Source organism: Rhinolophus ferrumequinum, chromosome 18, assembly GCF_004115265.2.
Source record: "Rhinolophus ferrumequinum isolate MPI-CBG mRhiFer1 chromosome 18, mRhiFer1_v1.p, whole genome shotgun sequence".
Classification (NCBI taxonomy): domain Eukaryota; kingdom Metazoa; phylum Chordata; class Mammalia; order Chiroptera; family Rhinolophidae; genus Rhinolophus; species Rhinolophus ferrumequinum.
Window position 1 is genome coordinate 4685391 of NC_046301.1, and position 16067 is coordinate 4701457.

Sequence of the window (16067 nt, forward strand, 5' to 3'; positions counted from 1 at the left end):
AAGCTGGTCCTTCCTTTCCTCTTGCTCTCGTTCTTTTTCAGTATAATTTGTGAAATACCCAACTTCTACCACCAAAGCAAAATGAGTTTTTCGTTTTTTTGCTTTTTTTTTTAAAGGAGGGTGCAGCTCACAGCAGCCCATGCAGGGACCGAACCAGCAACCTTGGTGTTATCAGCACCATGCTCTAACCAACTGAGCTAACCAGCCACCCCACAAAATGAGTTTTGGACTGTAAACTGACATGGTATATATATATCCCTTATTAAATTTTGCCTAAAAATATATTAAATGCTGCATTTTGATATTTCACAATAGCAAAAAAACCTAAAAATTATTTGTGTAAAATATAGCCTAAATTTTAATGCTTCATAGATTATAGTCATTTCACACCAGGTTTCTTCATGTATATAACCCCACACTGCATTATACTTATTTCACTTAATTTTACTTGCATTTTAACAAATAAAGCTACTAAATATTAAAACTAACTTGACAAAATACATATTCTAAGCAACAAATTGGCTGTCACAGGTTCATGATGCTGTAATCTTTGCCTGTCTCCTCTGCCCAACTTCTCTCACATGATCCTTTACAAACAGCCAGTAAGAAAGAAATATGGCAAGGTATTCTAGAATAGTACACTAACCATAGAGTCTTTCAAGATGTGCAGGTTGCTTTTTGTATTCTTCCTGTAGGTGATCTGCCTCTTCTAAAATACAGCGATATTCTGGTATCAGAAAGTTTGTATTTCCCTCATGAACCTGCAATTCCTTGTTTAAAATTAAAAACAGAAGCAATTTAATGCTCAAAATTCAATCCAGTATAACTTTAAAGTCTTTAAAATTTTAGAAATCCCATCACAATAAAATAATGATCATGAGTCCATGACACATATACTTACTTTTAAAGCATCAATTAACTGAACTTTCTTAGCCAAAAGCAACTGGTACTCCAGCTTTGGGTGGATTAGCTTTAAAGTGTGTTTGACTGATACTTCATTTATCTCTAGAAGAAGTTGAGCCAGGCATAATTAGAAAGTAATTTTGATCAGAAACATTCTCACTGTAATAACAACAATCAAAAAAATACCCAGAAAAAAATGATTCATTTTTCTTTTTTTACCGTATGAGATGTTAAGGTTAATTTTCCTCTTTGTAGCTTCTTTAGAAAGCACATCTTTTAGGATGGATATAGTAGAAATGTTGTCAGATTTAAAAACTCCTTCTCCTTTTCTATAAAATTAATATATATATTTTAAAGAACAGCTTTAGGACGAAATACATCCAGTAAATACATATTTTGTAACTAGTAATTAGTGTTATTTCATTTGATTTTAGATTTCTTTATACACACATCTCATTAATATAAAGCATATTAAATGTATAACCTTTACTGTTGTATTAATTTAAATTCTGAACATACTTGCAAAACTAAATAAAAGATGTTAGATATATGCCTCCTAAAAATATGCTAATTTATGTCCTCGATTTAAAACAACTTCATTTTCACTAATAAAATTTCCAATAGCTAACCCATTATGTATATAAAATGCATTTAGAATAGCTTATTTACATGTCTTTCTTTGATGTACTCACATAAATTACAGCATGACTATATGCTTCTTCCTTAAAAGAAAGCTGACATCAAACCTAAGAGTAGCATCGTCTGTTCTTCCACGCCCAGCACCTATTGTCACGTCTTATGGCCCGTCACAGGACCCTTGTTTTTCTTTAGGGAACCACTCCTATCTCTCTCTCTCTTCCTTCTAAATGCATATAATATCATTGGCACTGGCCTCAACCCCATTTCTGGGCCTTCAGGAGGAAGCACTGAGCAGTGTATTCCATACTCCTGGCCACAGTGGTTCATGGCTCAACAGTGACACTCACTCCTGGGACTTTTTTTACTTGAACTAGTGGGAAAGAGAAGCTCTATGGTAGCTGAAAAGATGTAAGGCTGGATGGAGCTGCTGTTGACCACCATGGCACTACACAGGAAAGCCAAGAAAAGACAAAACAGCTGAGCAATGGAAAAGAATAGTCTTGATGACACCAGTTAAGCCACTGATCCAGTTGTGCTCAGGCAGATTATTGCTACTTTCAAGTTATAGAAGTCCATAAATTCCTTCTATTTGGTTACGTCAGCTTGCATTTGGCTCCTTTTTATGAGGACCAAAAGTTTCCTAATATATACTATCTTTCATCTTTTCACACACAAAAATAGATTATATTGACTAGCTGTAGGCAAATACTGATTCTTTTTTCTAGAAAGATGAGTAATACACACTTACTATTTTGATTCCAATTAAAGTTTTAGAAATCATAAGATTTTCACTAGTCTTTAACTGATGCTACTTAATATTAAACACAGTACCTGATACTGTGGAATGACTCATAGGGTTTATCTTCTTTTAATCATCACAATTCAATGAAGTAAGTGCTATTATATCCATTCCTCAGGAAAAAACTGAAGCTCAGAGAGTGACATAATCTAGTTAAGGTCAAATAGCTGGCGAGACCCAGAGCCAAGATGCAAACCTAAGGATGTCTGCCCCCAAAGCACATGCTCCTACACTTCCTCCATGTATGTGTATTTTATTCAGATTCCCAAAACACATTTATTGAGCACCACTATGTCCAAAACCATGTGTTAGGTACCTGGGGGACACATACCAAGATAATCAAGATGTAGACTGCCCGTGAGCTTACAGGCTAATTTAGAGAGACGCTTACATAAAAGTTATTATACTGAGGGTGCCAAAAAAATGTATATAATTCGATACTTTGGTCAACATTGCTCAAGCAGTAGTTCGCTGTAATCAGAAGTGTCTGGACGCTAATGGTAACCACTCTGAGCTCCTCTTGTAATTGCAGAAGTCAAACGTGACTTGTATTCATCTTTTGTTATCGGTATATATTGAGTATTACAATTTTAATACAGTTTTCCTTTCTTAAAATGTGTATACATTTTTTGGCACCCTCTTTTTACTTCAAATAAATAACAATAAGTACCTAAGACAGGTAAGAATAAAATGCTATGGGACCGAGAAGAGAATCAATGAAGGAGTAAAAAATGCAGCTATTCAATTGGGTCTTGAAGAGTAAGTAGAGTTTTGACTGTTAAAAAGAAAAGAAAAAAAATGTAGGGACACAGAATGGTAAAGACAAAGGCATGCTATTATAAAAACATATAATATGCTACTGGCATGTCAAATTGTCTGCTATGAATAAAGTGTGAGTTTCACTGGTACTTCAAAACAGGAGTCATTTGGGCACCCCCATTGGGACCCCCTCCTGCTCAGGAGCTCTGACCCTTTGCTTTCAGTGAACTATCCTCTTTTAAAAAAAACAACAAAAAAAACAAAATACAAAAAAACCCCCAACAAAACAGGAGTCATTATTACAGGTTTAGATACAGGTAAGGTCCTTTGGAAGATACAGTGAAACAGCTCCATAGAACTGACCCTAAAACTAGTTAGATTTCTGGAGAGTTCTTGGTTCCAAAAGGCTGCACTCTAAGGTAAAATTTTGAGTTCACAGCTGTTTCCAAAATTCAGCATGGGGAGGTCTCAGCTAGGAAACAGAAGTAGAAAACCTCAGTAATCTCCTTAGGAAAGAAACCTTAAGAGGCAGAGACAGACAGAGGATAAAGAGCCCGCTCGCCTCGAAACAAAACACAACAAAACAAAAGATCAAACAAACAAAAACAACCTACAGAAGTAAGAGACAATCAGAATGCAAAGATCTTGAAGAAGCAGGAGGGTACAAGCTCAAAGATCACATGTAGAGAAATTAGCCTTACCCAAGAAGGAAGTCATTTCACACTCAGAGATGGGAACAAAGGAGAAGGAAATTTTAGCTTCTACTGTACTGAGAAATAAAAATTGTGGGAGCCCATGAGATATAGGTGGGAAGAGCGCAGGAGTGCAGCTGGGAGCTTGAGAAAAGTATAAAAGAACATAGTGACCTCCACCTCATAACGCGATAGCTTCAAAAACCTGCACGTTTTAAGCCGAAGTTCTGAGTCATTTCCCATTTCTGCATAAAGAAATTGATTCAGAATTTTTATTGGAATCAGAATAATGTTCAAATCAATTTGGGAAGAACTGACATGTTTACAATGTCTTCATATTGATGACTATAGAAGACGTTACTCCATAGAATCAAGTCTTTCATGTCAATAAAATTTTAAAGTTTTCTTTATGTAACTTCTGCTTATATCTAATAAAAAATAGTCCTACAGATTTTATATGGATATTTTGTTATTGTTATTGCTACTCTGAAAGGGTCTTATTTAAACAATTTATTTTATCACTGGTTATTGTTGGGAATGGGAAATGTACTGATCTTTCATATTTACCTTTATTCAATCATTTTTTAAAACTCATTAATTTTACTTGTTTTTCAATAGATTCTCTTGAGCAGTATAGGCTTTCGATCCTATTATTTGCAAATTATTCCTGTTTTAAAACAAATGAAAATTTAGAAGCTCCATTTATAAAGAAACCTTGTGAAGTAGTAACAAGTGTTATCTACCTGTAGTTACTTTCCAGTTGTGTATCCAGGAAAGTGTTCTGGAAGTAAAAAGTCACACATTCTCCTGCTGGAGGTTTTTCAGGAACTTCAGGCAAGCAAAACACCACCCAGGAGTGAACTTCAGCAAAACTGAACTGGCCCGTTAAAGTCAGTGTGTTCACAGGTCTATAATTTCATAGTAGAGGTACACATTTGCATGTGGGTTGGATTAAATACATATATATACAACACATTAACAATCAGGATTTTGCAATAGTAGCTAAACAAATTTTAAAGTATCCATTTAATTTTTCTCAGATTAATCTTACATATCAGATAAATGAACATTTAGATTTCATGAAAAAAATGAGTGCTTATCTATACATCTGGCTTTTAATATTCAGTTAAGTAACATAAATAGCTTGTTTTCATTATAACATGCTTTAGAAACAAATTCAGTTTACTCAGGTAGATTTCATTTTTAAAAAGTTCATCTAGTATTTCTATTATACAAAGTACAAAACATACTTATACAAGAATCTCCTTAGGAAAATAATCAGCATAATGTGAAGGCAAAGAATTGGGCTTTTAATTTTAAATAAGATGGATTTGAAACCCTGCTCCATTACTTACTATTATATAGCTGTGTGCCATTCAGCAAGTTAGGGAATAATACCATCTATCTTGCAAAACCACACACACACACACACACACACACACTCACACACACACACAGTTGTGAAATAAATCAAACAGAGTTTAAATAAATCAAATGAGTAATTATAAACAGTTAAAAAAATATAAAGTTTGTGGAATTGAAGGTTCAGAAGGAATTTTAAGAAAATAAGAAAATTAAGAAAACTAAGAACTAGAAGGGACTTTGGGTACCATCCAAACCAACCCTCTCATTTGCAGGTAAGAAAACTTATGCCCAAAGAGATTAAGTTCTTTCCCCAGTTACACAGGAACAGATTTAAGAGTATAACCTGAGTCTCTTGATTCCCAGTTTGCTGCTCTTTGCATCACGCTATGCTCCCTCCACTAACAACTCCAACTTTTATGCAGGAAGACACTCTCAGAAGAATCTATCCCCTTTAATGTTTTCAAAAACAAATCTTCCTTAGGAATATTTCTCCTTATATCTGTTTAAATTACATATCTTTAAAATTACAAGCTGCAGTAGGAAAAAACATGGGCTTTGGTCTCAAATCATAGTTTTGTTTCTTGTATCTGCAAGTTCTTTACTTTTCCAAGTCTCCCTTTCTCATTTGTAAAATGGAGCTATTACTACCTGTCTTGCTGTAAGACTTAAATGATAGTGCACGACACAGGGAAAGTGTTCGTTCAACCATTCAATTCTTTCCCTTATCCTTCATTTAAACCCATGGTCTCTCATCTTCAGGAAATAAAGTGAAGAACTACAAACAGGAGGGAATGGAAGTCAGAAATAACAGGGACTATCACAATCAATTGCTCTACAAGTATTTTCTGAGGTGAAATAGAAAGAACGGCAATGCTTGAGGTCTTGTTCACTTCACAGAAAACTCAAAAGCTAAATGCTATTTGCTCACTATACGTGAGAGAGAGACAGAGAGAAACAGAGAGAGAGAGAGAAACAGAGAGAGAGAGAAAAAAAAAACTGTTACTGTGTTAGAGATGTCAGAATGGTAATATATGAGAGAGAGAGAAGTCCAACTCAAGCCAGCCTCTAAAAGAAGACAAAGATCTCATATCTATCAGAAATATTAATCCATAGCATTTAAATACTAAATTTTTAAAATGTACAATTATCTACCAGAATTCACACTATAAAAATTAAAAGCAAGTTTATCTGTACCATGTAATACCCTAAAAATAAACTCCTCCTTTGTCCTACCTGTCATGATCAATACAATGAGTTCTTTGATGGAGTGAAAGGGGTTTGATAAGGTACTGGCGGACCTGGCAGGTTTTGGGTTGAATTCTTGGAGTCACATATGCTTGAAGTGTGCCATACTGGCCTTCAATTGAGCGAATCTGATTCCACACAAAAGAGGAAAGAAAATGAAAATAATCTACCAATGTAGACATAATCTTTAAAATGTTCAACACAAGTAGTCAAGTACTAGGCCTTAATCTCTTCTGTAATATCTTGAAGAAAATAACGGCACTCTATTAAACAACTATTTTGTACTAGTAAAAGAAAATTTTAGAAGATTTTGGCAGTCGAAAGCAAAATTAATCCATCTATACAAGTTATCCTGGCCACATATTTTTAGGTGATTTGTCTATACTTAGCAACGCTATGCATTCCAAAAGACACACATTCTCACATACTAGTCTAGCACATTTAAACACACAGGTGAATAATATGAGTCACATCAAAAAGGGTTCAAATTTAGATATTTTTGTTGAAGGGTTAAGTGAGTTTTCCAAATAACTAAAATTTATATGGAATATTTAATTTTCTCAGAAATATGGGTATTGTAACATAAAGCTATTAAAATCTATTGACAGAAAAAAATGTTTCCAAGAACTTAACTCTTGATTTTCTATGAAAATAGAGAAGCACACTCATAATCTATTATAATATATTTAGATTAGGAAATTCTTTTGAGCGATTTTGAAGATGGCTGGTTGAATATTCTGAGAATTCATAAACAGTTAACAGAAAGCAATAATTCATTAAACTGTGAAGATCTAATTTTAGACAAGTTGGAAAGCTGTCCAGCTTCTCCTGCCTGCCCCCCTTTCAGCTCTTCTGTTCCAATTCATGGGATGGATTGTATGTAGTACCTCTTGTATTACTCGTATGTGGACTAAAATAAATTATTTAGGAAAAAAATTACATTAAACTGGAATTTCCTTAACCAGACGTGGAAAAAACTGTATAACAACATCTCTTCAAGGAAACATACTTTGAATCTCAGAATATGAGGAACACCAGGAAAAAAGCTACAGTCCTCCTTAATTTTTAGATCACAAATATATAAAAAAAAATAAAAAATTTTTAAAATCTCACATTAAAAATTAGATCTGTATGCCACAATCAATGTTTAATTATAGAAGTGATTATGTTACTAAATTGCTAAAAAAAACTTTAAAAGATTTTCTCTAGAACAGATAGTAATAAATGATATCACTGGAATGCAGACAGAAAAATCCAGATAGTAGGAAAATAAGGGCAAATGCTCCAATACTTTAATAACCAAATGACCTTATTTGGACCATGACTGGATCAAACAAACAATAAAAACAAAAGTTAGAGAAATGTGAAAACTAAATATTTGATGATATTAAAGAATTGTTAATTTGTTTTAGATATGATAATAGTATTATGGTTATGTTTTAAAAGGGAGTTATCTTTTAGACACATATACTAAAATATTTACAACTGAAATTATAAAATATCTTGTATTTGCTTCAAAATAATTTGGAATGGAGAGAGTATAAACAAGACTGCCAACAGCTGGTCACTGCTGAAGCTAGAATAATTACTTTTACACATGTTTTAAACTTTCCATAATAGAAAATTAGAAAAAATATTTCCAGTTAGAGGAAATTAAGGATTGGTAAATTTAGAGCAGGTGACTGGTTGACTGTGACTGGCTGACTAATAATAGCAGAGATAATGGTATGGGCTGAATTAAAACCTAACACATCATTCAAAAGTCATTACTACAAAATGAATCATTTCAAGGAGAAATTTAACACGAAGATATATCATTTTTGTTGCAAGATATATACCAAGATAAAGAAGAAAGTTCAAACTTTCAAGTAAAGGTATTTTCAAACATTTTTACCTTGAGTTCCAGCCTTGTGGTATTTGCCTGGCACCGATAAGTGGCAAGAAGAAAGTTGTCATTTGACTGGGAAGAATTGAAAGTGAAGGAAAAGGATGAATCCATGTTTTTAACAATAAAAACAACTTCAATAATGGTTACCATTTACTGAGCACCTCTCACCTGGGCGGCACTGCGCTAAATGCTTTTTGCTTATTTCTATAAACAACCCTATGCAGTAAGTTTCACTAAGTAAGTTTTAACACATGAAGAAACTGAGGCATGAGGAGTTGGGTAAATTTCCCAAAAGCCAGTAAGTAATAAATTGGAATTCAAATCCATACCTTTCAGACTCTAAAGGTCATGCCCTTTCTATCTTGAGTCTCTACAGCAATGTTTTAAAATATTAATTGTTCTTCTAAAAATTTAATGTATGGTACCAACTCCTAATGTTTATAAGACGAAAACATCAATGTTTGGTATAGAATGTCTTTGATTTTCACAAATACTTATAGAGGACTGAGAAATATCTCACCAAGTAGCACAGTCCCTGGCTTACTGCAGGACTTCAATATGTGTTTGCTGAATTAAATTGGAGAGGTCAGTTCATGTATTTAACTTCTTGAAATTGAATATTAAACTACCAAAATAGAAAAATATATCTGGGTTCATGAATTGCAAATAAAAAGCAACATGAAATATTTGATATGCAATTTTCATGTACTGTTATTTCCCTATATTTAATAACTGAAGAAATAAAAAGGATGCAAATATCAAAAAGAAAATTCAAACATTAACATTTCAATTAATTTAAACCTAGTCAGCATAGGCTCAATCAACTGAAAAATGAATTAATTTTTGTGGAATTAAAAACAAATATTTATAGATAAAATGATATAGATTAGAAGAAATAAAACGTCTGGGATTCGGTTTGGAATGGGGGAAAAAAAGGGTGAAGAACATAAAGTAAGACTGGCCATATGTTGAAGTTAGTGGTGAGTATATGGAGATAATTATACTATTTGTACTTTTGTATGTACTTGAAATACCCATAGTAAAGTTTTTATAAAGCTATCATTCCAGAGAATAGGTTTTAAATTAGTATAAAATAATCATTCCAAACAATCCTGCAGTGATGTAAATAAAAGAGGTCAGTCTTTCATAATAATTTAGGAATTAAAGATTTTATGTTTATATAACTTGATTTTTTAAATGATCATAAAAGTGTAGGCCCTAATTTTTCACGTATGTTTTAATTCTCAAAAAGGGATGACAAACCATATATATAATACAACTGTTACAAAATCTCTTATCAAGAAAAAAATCTTTAATATGAAATTATATTACATTGAAAATTAGTCCCTCACATAGCTATCAAGTAACTGGATTTAAGAGATCAGAGTAAGGAAGGGATCTTTACTCTTTTTATTCCATTTATATTTATCCCTTTTTCCTTTGTGTAACTAACTAACTAGCAGCCAAGCGCAGTCCTGCCCCCTGTTCTGGCTTGCCCTGGGCAATGCAGCCAGTCCAGACCTTCTGTTTACCAAACTTCTCTTCAGGATCCACCCGGAGTTCTGAGATTGCTAGTCTGCTAGCGGGAAGCAGAAAGAAGTGATATAATAAGCAGGTCCCAAAGCTCTGGTGAGATTTCATCTCAGGTACCTTGTACACAGTAAATGCTCAATAAATGGCTGCTGAATGAAGGTTAAGCAAGAGTCCAGAAAAGTGAGGAAGGCCAGGCAGAAGGAACAGATCACATTCAAATGCAGGAATGTGTGAAATTACATAGCATTTTCAAGAAATTTTAAGAATGTCAGCTTGGCAGAAATAATGTGTATGGAAGAGAAGGTAGCAGCTGCTGAAAGATAAGTTGGTGATGTAATCAAGAGCTGAATTGTGGACAATTTTTTACGTCACAACGAGGAATCTAGACTTATATGCGGCAGGAAACAAGGAATCTTCCAAAGGTTTTGCGGTCGAAACGACAGTGATGCGTGTATTTTAGGAAGGCCTGTCTGGCGGCAGTGAAGGCACAGCTGGCAGTGAGGCGACAGAGGCAGAGCAAGTGGGGGATGAGCAGTTCTAGCAAGCAAGCTGAGGGTGCAGAACGTCAACAGACGTGCAAATGAAGCTGAACAAAGGCAGAAAGGCCAGGAAGGTAGAAAGGGCAGGAACCAGTAAGTAATTGGATTTAAGAGATCAGAGAAAGGAAGGGATCTGGGACAACACCCTAGTTTACAGGTTATCTGAGGACAAAGAAAGAGAGCAGCAGATTTTGAGGGGAAGTTTTGAAGGGAGAGACTGAAGAAACAACGAACCCTAGTGATGTTCACAGGCTTTATTCAAAATGGCCTAATAGAAATGAAAGCGTCTGAAGAATTCTTTGTTTTTTACTCACCTCAGAATCACAGCTGCTAAAGCTGACAACAGCAGAATTTTTATCCACATCAAGTAAATCTATTGGAACATCACTCTACAGTCAATATTTAAAGAAAAAAAGGTTCAGATGGAAAACTAAACATTTTTACAAAACGTATTTTCTCTAAGGGTTATTCTTGTATCATCTGAATTTACATTTGGTAATAAGTGCTTCTAGAAAATAAATCTAACAGAGAATGTTATATTACAATGACTTATTTATCAGAGATTATAGAATGTTGTCTCTCACTAACCCCTTAAAGGTATAATCTTTCTATTGTTGTCTGTGCTAGCTGAAAATGTTACGATGGGTTGCAAATAATCAATTTTAACTTCAGTTGTAACACAGAAAGGGGATGACTTTTGGTCCCCTCTGGAGAGGCAGTTTTGAAGAACCACTGTTGCACTTTTGACATTAATTGTGCTCCTAGAGTTGTTCAATGCAGCTGCCCCCAAGCTAGCATTAGTTAAGAGAGATTTCTGCCTTTCAGTTTTAATGAATAATCTGATCTTTCCCTATCTTTTAAAACCTTGTCCTCTTCTTCCTCTTTATTCTTTTCTCATTTTCTGATGGGTTTTTCCATCATTTGCTTGTTTTCCATTCATCATACTACATATCATCCTTTTCAACTCCATGAATATATTCCAAGTTAAAGGAAAAAATAAGTAAGTATATTGATGAATGGAGTTGTACATTATTATTCCTAAATTTCACCTTTGGGATTATCCACTTTGCCTACTGATCTCCCTAGAAAGTGGTGCTCGATGAGCAGGTTGTACTGCAGGCTACCATTTTAGGATTTGGAGCTTGAGAAAAGGTTCGAATAAGGGCATTAAATACTAGAGTTTTCTAAGTTGCACCTCTGTTATGATCCTCTTATAGGTTAGCTAAAGAACAAAATCCTTAATGTCCTTTTGACTCATCCTGAAACTTAAGTCCATCAGCCTTTTGTTTAGTATGTATAGGATAAATAAAAGGAAAGATGTAATTTAGATAATCTATGAGCAAACTGGTCATCTCATGGAAGATTAAGATAAACCTTTAAAATTACTATCTAAACTAAGTATAACATTTAAAAGACAAATATTGAAAATTACTGTCTAAAACTAAAAAAAGTGTTCGATAATAATTAGTGCACATGACTGGTCTGCAAAATAGATTCAGTCATAAAACAAAGAAATCAGACATTTTGCTTACCTGTATTAAGACATTATCTATTGCTGTCTGCACCTCTAAGATAAGGCTGTAGCTGGCATCATCTTTATTTAATGTAAACTTGTCATTTATACTAAATGAAGGTACTGTTGATTTTGCTTTGCTTGACTGAGAAGACTGCTGATATTTCTCTCTCTCCTGTAGTACCTTATACTGCAGGTGTTCCAACTCACTGCTATAGGAAAATATGCACAACTTCGTCACCTATAAGGGTAAACACTTGAGGTCCTTTGAATGTTTATAAAAATTTGAGACACTTCTGCAAAATGCACTTTTATTGGTTGAATTAGAACTATAACACTAATAGGAACAATTTTTTTTGCTTTTATAACTGACCAAACGATTCAACATTATTTATCTCTAATCTAAACATTAAAACATCCACTCAGTCCCATAGCAGCAATATTAATAAAGAGTTGTAAGTATCAAAGCAGGTTGCAAATAATCAATTCTAATGCAAGATCTGGTTACAGTACTACATTCTGTCTAGTACTCCATACTAGACAGAAGAGAACCTGATTGTACTGGGGCAGAGGAAGATGTTAGACTTAACAAGAAACAAAATGTGTGAAAGCAGTTAAACATGCACCTTTCAGGAAGCGTTAAGGAAGAGAGACAAAGTAAGAATTAACACCTGGGGGACCACAAGGATGATCATGAAGCAGGGGTACAGTTGCAGTTCTACCTGGTGTTGGGGAGGATTCTGCTGAGACTGCACTCACTGTGCAGCATCGCTGACACTCCAATTACTGGCAAAGGCCATTTGCAAATGAAGTAAATAGTAACTGAGGTAGACCAACCCGAGGCTTAGCTACTACCCCAGTGTAGGGGGAAAAGTCTAGGGAGCACCTTGGAAGGGATTTGTGCAATGAACAAAGGAAAGGACTCATTTGTTCAAGAAATGGTACTGAGTGCTTCAAATGTTCCTATGTTCCAGGTGCTGAACGAACAAAACAGAAGCTTCTCATGAGCTTTCGTCAGGAGGGGCAGACTTGGTTATAAACGTGAGGTATTGTACTGTGGATGTGAGATAGTCCTCGTTAACTCTACTTGGTATCCTTCTTGTATGATAATTAGAGCTTGCTCTCCTGGTGATGTTGGTGAATCGGCTTGTGGAGAAATTGTAGTGTAGCTTTAGTGAATTAGTGCTTGTGGAATTCTGCTGCCTTAAAAACCCTCAACTACCATTAAAAAATTATTGGCCCTCTCTCCCCCAAGAGGTTGACAAGGGCTAAAGTAGGGAGAGCAGTCATTAAAAGCTTCAGCAACTCCCACATCTTCATTATATGAAGCAATTTTACTTGAGTCCCCTTCAAAGGATTTGACAAACTGAACAGGCCAAGAAACCAATCCCTGTGTGTCAGGAAGTCAACATCTCTCACATCCAGTAAGAAAACTTAGAAGCCAAAGTTACACATTCAGAAAAGCCCATAGGAGTAGTGGACATTAGAATTAATGAGGAACACAGCCATCTGTGTTAGTTTCTTTCTAATGTCTGTGGGAAAAAAATCCAAACACTACAATTATCTATAACTAAACAAATGCAAAAACATAATTCTTGATCTAAATAAAGTCGACATAGAATAAAGTATACAAAAAGTATATTTCTAACTCTAAAATATTAATCAGCACTTACTGCTAATTTTCTCTAACTGATAAACTTTCATTAATTATATTAATTATTTCCAATAAAATATACTGCATGTATAAGTAATAAACAACCATACACTTCGTGAAATGAAAAATAAAAAGGCAAACAAAAAAATCCAAAATTACCGTAAACAAGAAATTTTATTTTGCATGTCCTGATTAATTTTCAGTTCCTCTCCTGGTCCACTTTCCTTATGAACAGGCTCTGTTGTCAGACCTGTAACCCAGCCTGTAGAAAGGAGTTAGAATCGTGTACCATCAGTGCTGCTGCTGTTCACAGAAACCCCATCTACATGCCCCTTTGTCCACCACCATCAGCCTCGCTTATTCCTCTTCAAACAAAACAAAACAAAACACAAAAGAATTCACCCTGGAAAATATTCAAACCATAAAGAAATGATGTCAGCATTCTGTGATACTATTTTTGCTTTGCCTAAAATACTGTAATACTATGATTAAGGAAATCTTTCACTTCTTAATTTACAATTTTAGTTTTCAAGTATGGAATAAGTCAACACATTCTAGCAAATGCAAAAATAGCTGATGAAAAAGAATTGTTTTTCAACAATTATTTTCATGGAAAGTTAAAATCTTGTATAACTACTGTAAGAACGCAAAAATGACCTACTCAAAAGCAAGCAAGTTTTAATGAGAAATGTATTCAGTAACAAAACATAAATTTGTTTTTAAACCAAAGAATATCATTGAACATTTAAAGATATTAGTAAGATGCCAGGCACTCTTAAAAACTATTATTTAAATATTAACTGTTTTGTAAATCAATCTGCCCACTCCTTCCTTCATTTTTTAACCAATAAATCTTTTAATGCTGTAGATAAGAGTGAGTTAGTAATACCACTTTTTAAAAAAGTCATCAAAAGCTATTTATTTATATTTTTCATTACCGATTTTTTTCTTCAACTACCTCCTACCACTTACCTTACCTGAATATGTGGACAACACGATTTCATCATAGCCATCCTTCCCTACACAACCTCCCTGGACAGATGTGACACTTTCCGACAAGGCCTAAAATAAATTCAAGATCAAGCACTTCATTAGTAACTAAAAATTTCACACATGTTAAAATAAGCCACAAAATGTATTTTCCTGTCTCCAGACATTCAACATATAATTACTGAATACTTATTACGTGCAGACACTGAGATTGGAAAGGCAAAAATCCTGCACAAATGTCAGAAAATTTCAGTGTTTTCACATTTGGAGAAAAGACTAAAAGTGACTCATATATTTGTGTGTCCCACTCAGCTACAGGAGTCACCTAATGACCGAAAATGGGTTACTTATATAATAGAGTATTTTTAAAATGACATAAGCAAAACTCTCAAAACGTTTAGTCTATTATCTGAATTCCACAGACCACCTCTCATGTGTTTTCTCCAAATAGATTTCTTGATGAATACAGAAGATCATACCCTATGAGGAACCTTTGAGAAATTTGCTACTTTAGAGAGAAAGCAAGTTTTTCAGAAAGTTCAGGCTTTATAGCTCTTTCAAGCAATACTTTCCAAACTTGTCTGATAATAATCACTTGAGTGAGTCAACTAACAATCTGTATTTTTAACAAACACTCCAGATCAGTGGTTTTCAAGCTATTTGGAAAGCAAGTAGTATATTTTATATTGCAATCTGGTATACAATCACGCATGAACGTGTAAAACAACAGACATAAATTAAAAGGTTTGTATTACATGCTGATATATTCTAATCCATTCTATTTCGTTTAAAAAAAAGTGTTGGCAACACACTAATCGGTTTGACTAGTAGTTTGAAAAACTCTGCTAGGTAATTCTTATCAGGAAAGGCTAAGAAACATTGTTTTAAAGGAGAAGATAGAAAAATGGATTAAAAAACTAGCATTAAAAATTCTAGTTCTCGTCATCCTTCTTGTAGGAGGCAAACCTTAGAGCTATTCTGCAAATCAGGCTATCTTAGCCTTTCCGGAGATGAGTACCTGAGAGAGTCAAGTAACAAAGGTTTATAAATTTGCAAAAAAGTTCTTTTTCTTTTTTTTTTAACAAGTGGATCTCACATATGTACACTTGAAGCCTTCAAAACTTTCTTTTCATGTTCCCACTAAAGTTATTCTGAAAAATAACTATGCACCCCCTTGTACATTTATAAGCTGCCTTTTAGATTTTTCATCACAACTTTAAATAGTTACAAAGAATGTAATTTCGGGAAGTTTTAAAGATTGTCACTTTAAAATAAAGCTGTCACATTCTGTAATCATGCCCAATGAATCTAAATACCAGGACAAATTTACATACACAATCATTGGCTTAAAAAATGGAGAAACAAATCCCTCTTTAAAAGTAGGGAATTTTACATTGTTCCTTTTTCTCCTTGAATTCTTGTTTCCTTCCATTCTACTTCCCCCACACATATTTATTTTAATGAAATGTACTCATATGCTTGAAATTTATACTTTTCTGCAACCAAGAAAAAATAATTGAAATGGTTTATCTTCTGTGATCATAAAGG

General features: G+C 34.1%; 1 protein-coding gene across 2 annotated transcripts in view; it reads right to left on the bottom strand.

Moving 5' to 3' along the window:
• Positions 1-16067, bottom strand: part of BBS7 (Bardet-Biedl syndrome 7) — a 34696-nt gene that overhangs the window by 2661 nt on the left and 15968 nt on the right. For both annotated transcript variants that reach the window (XM_033134297.1, XM_033134298.1), the window contains 10 exons: positions 14507-14591; positions 13689-13791; positions 11895-12087; positions 10677-10751; positions 8297-8362; positions 6391-6530; positions 4536-4700; positions 1123-1232; positions 902-1005; positions 647-770 (listed from right to left, as the gene is read on the bottom strand). In XM_033134297.1, coding sequence (XP_032990188.1) covers positions 647-770; positions 902-1005; positions 1123-1232; positions 4536-4700; positions 6391-6530; positions 8297-8362; positions 10677-10751; positions 11895-12087; positions 13689-13791; positions 14507-14591 — 1165 coding nt within the window. The remainder of the gene's footprint in view (positions 1-646; positions 771-901; positions 1006-1122; positions 1233-4535; positions 4701-6390; positions 6531-8296; positions 8363-10676; positions 10752-11894; positions 12088-13688; positions 13792-14506; positions 14592-16067) is intronic.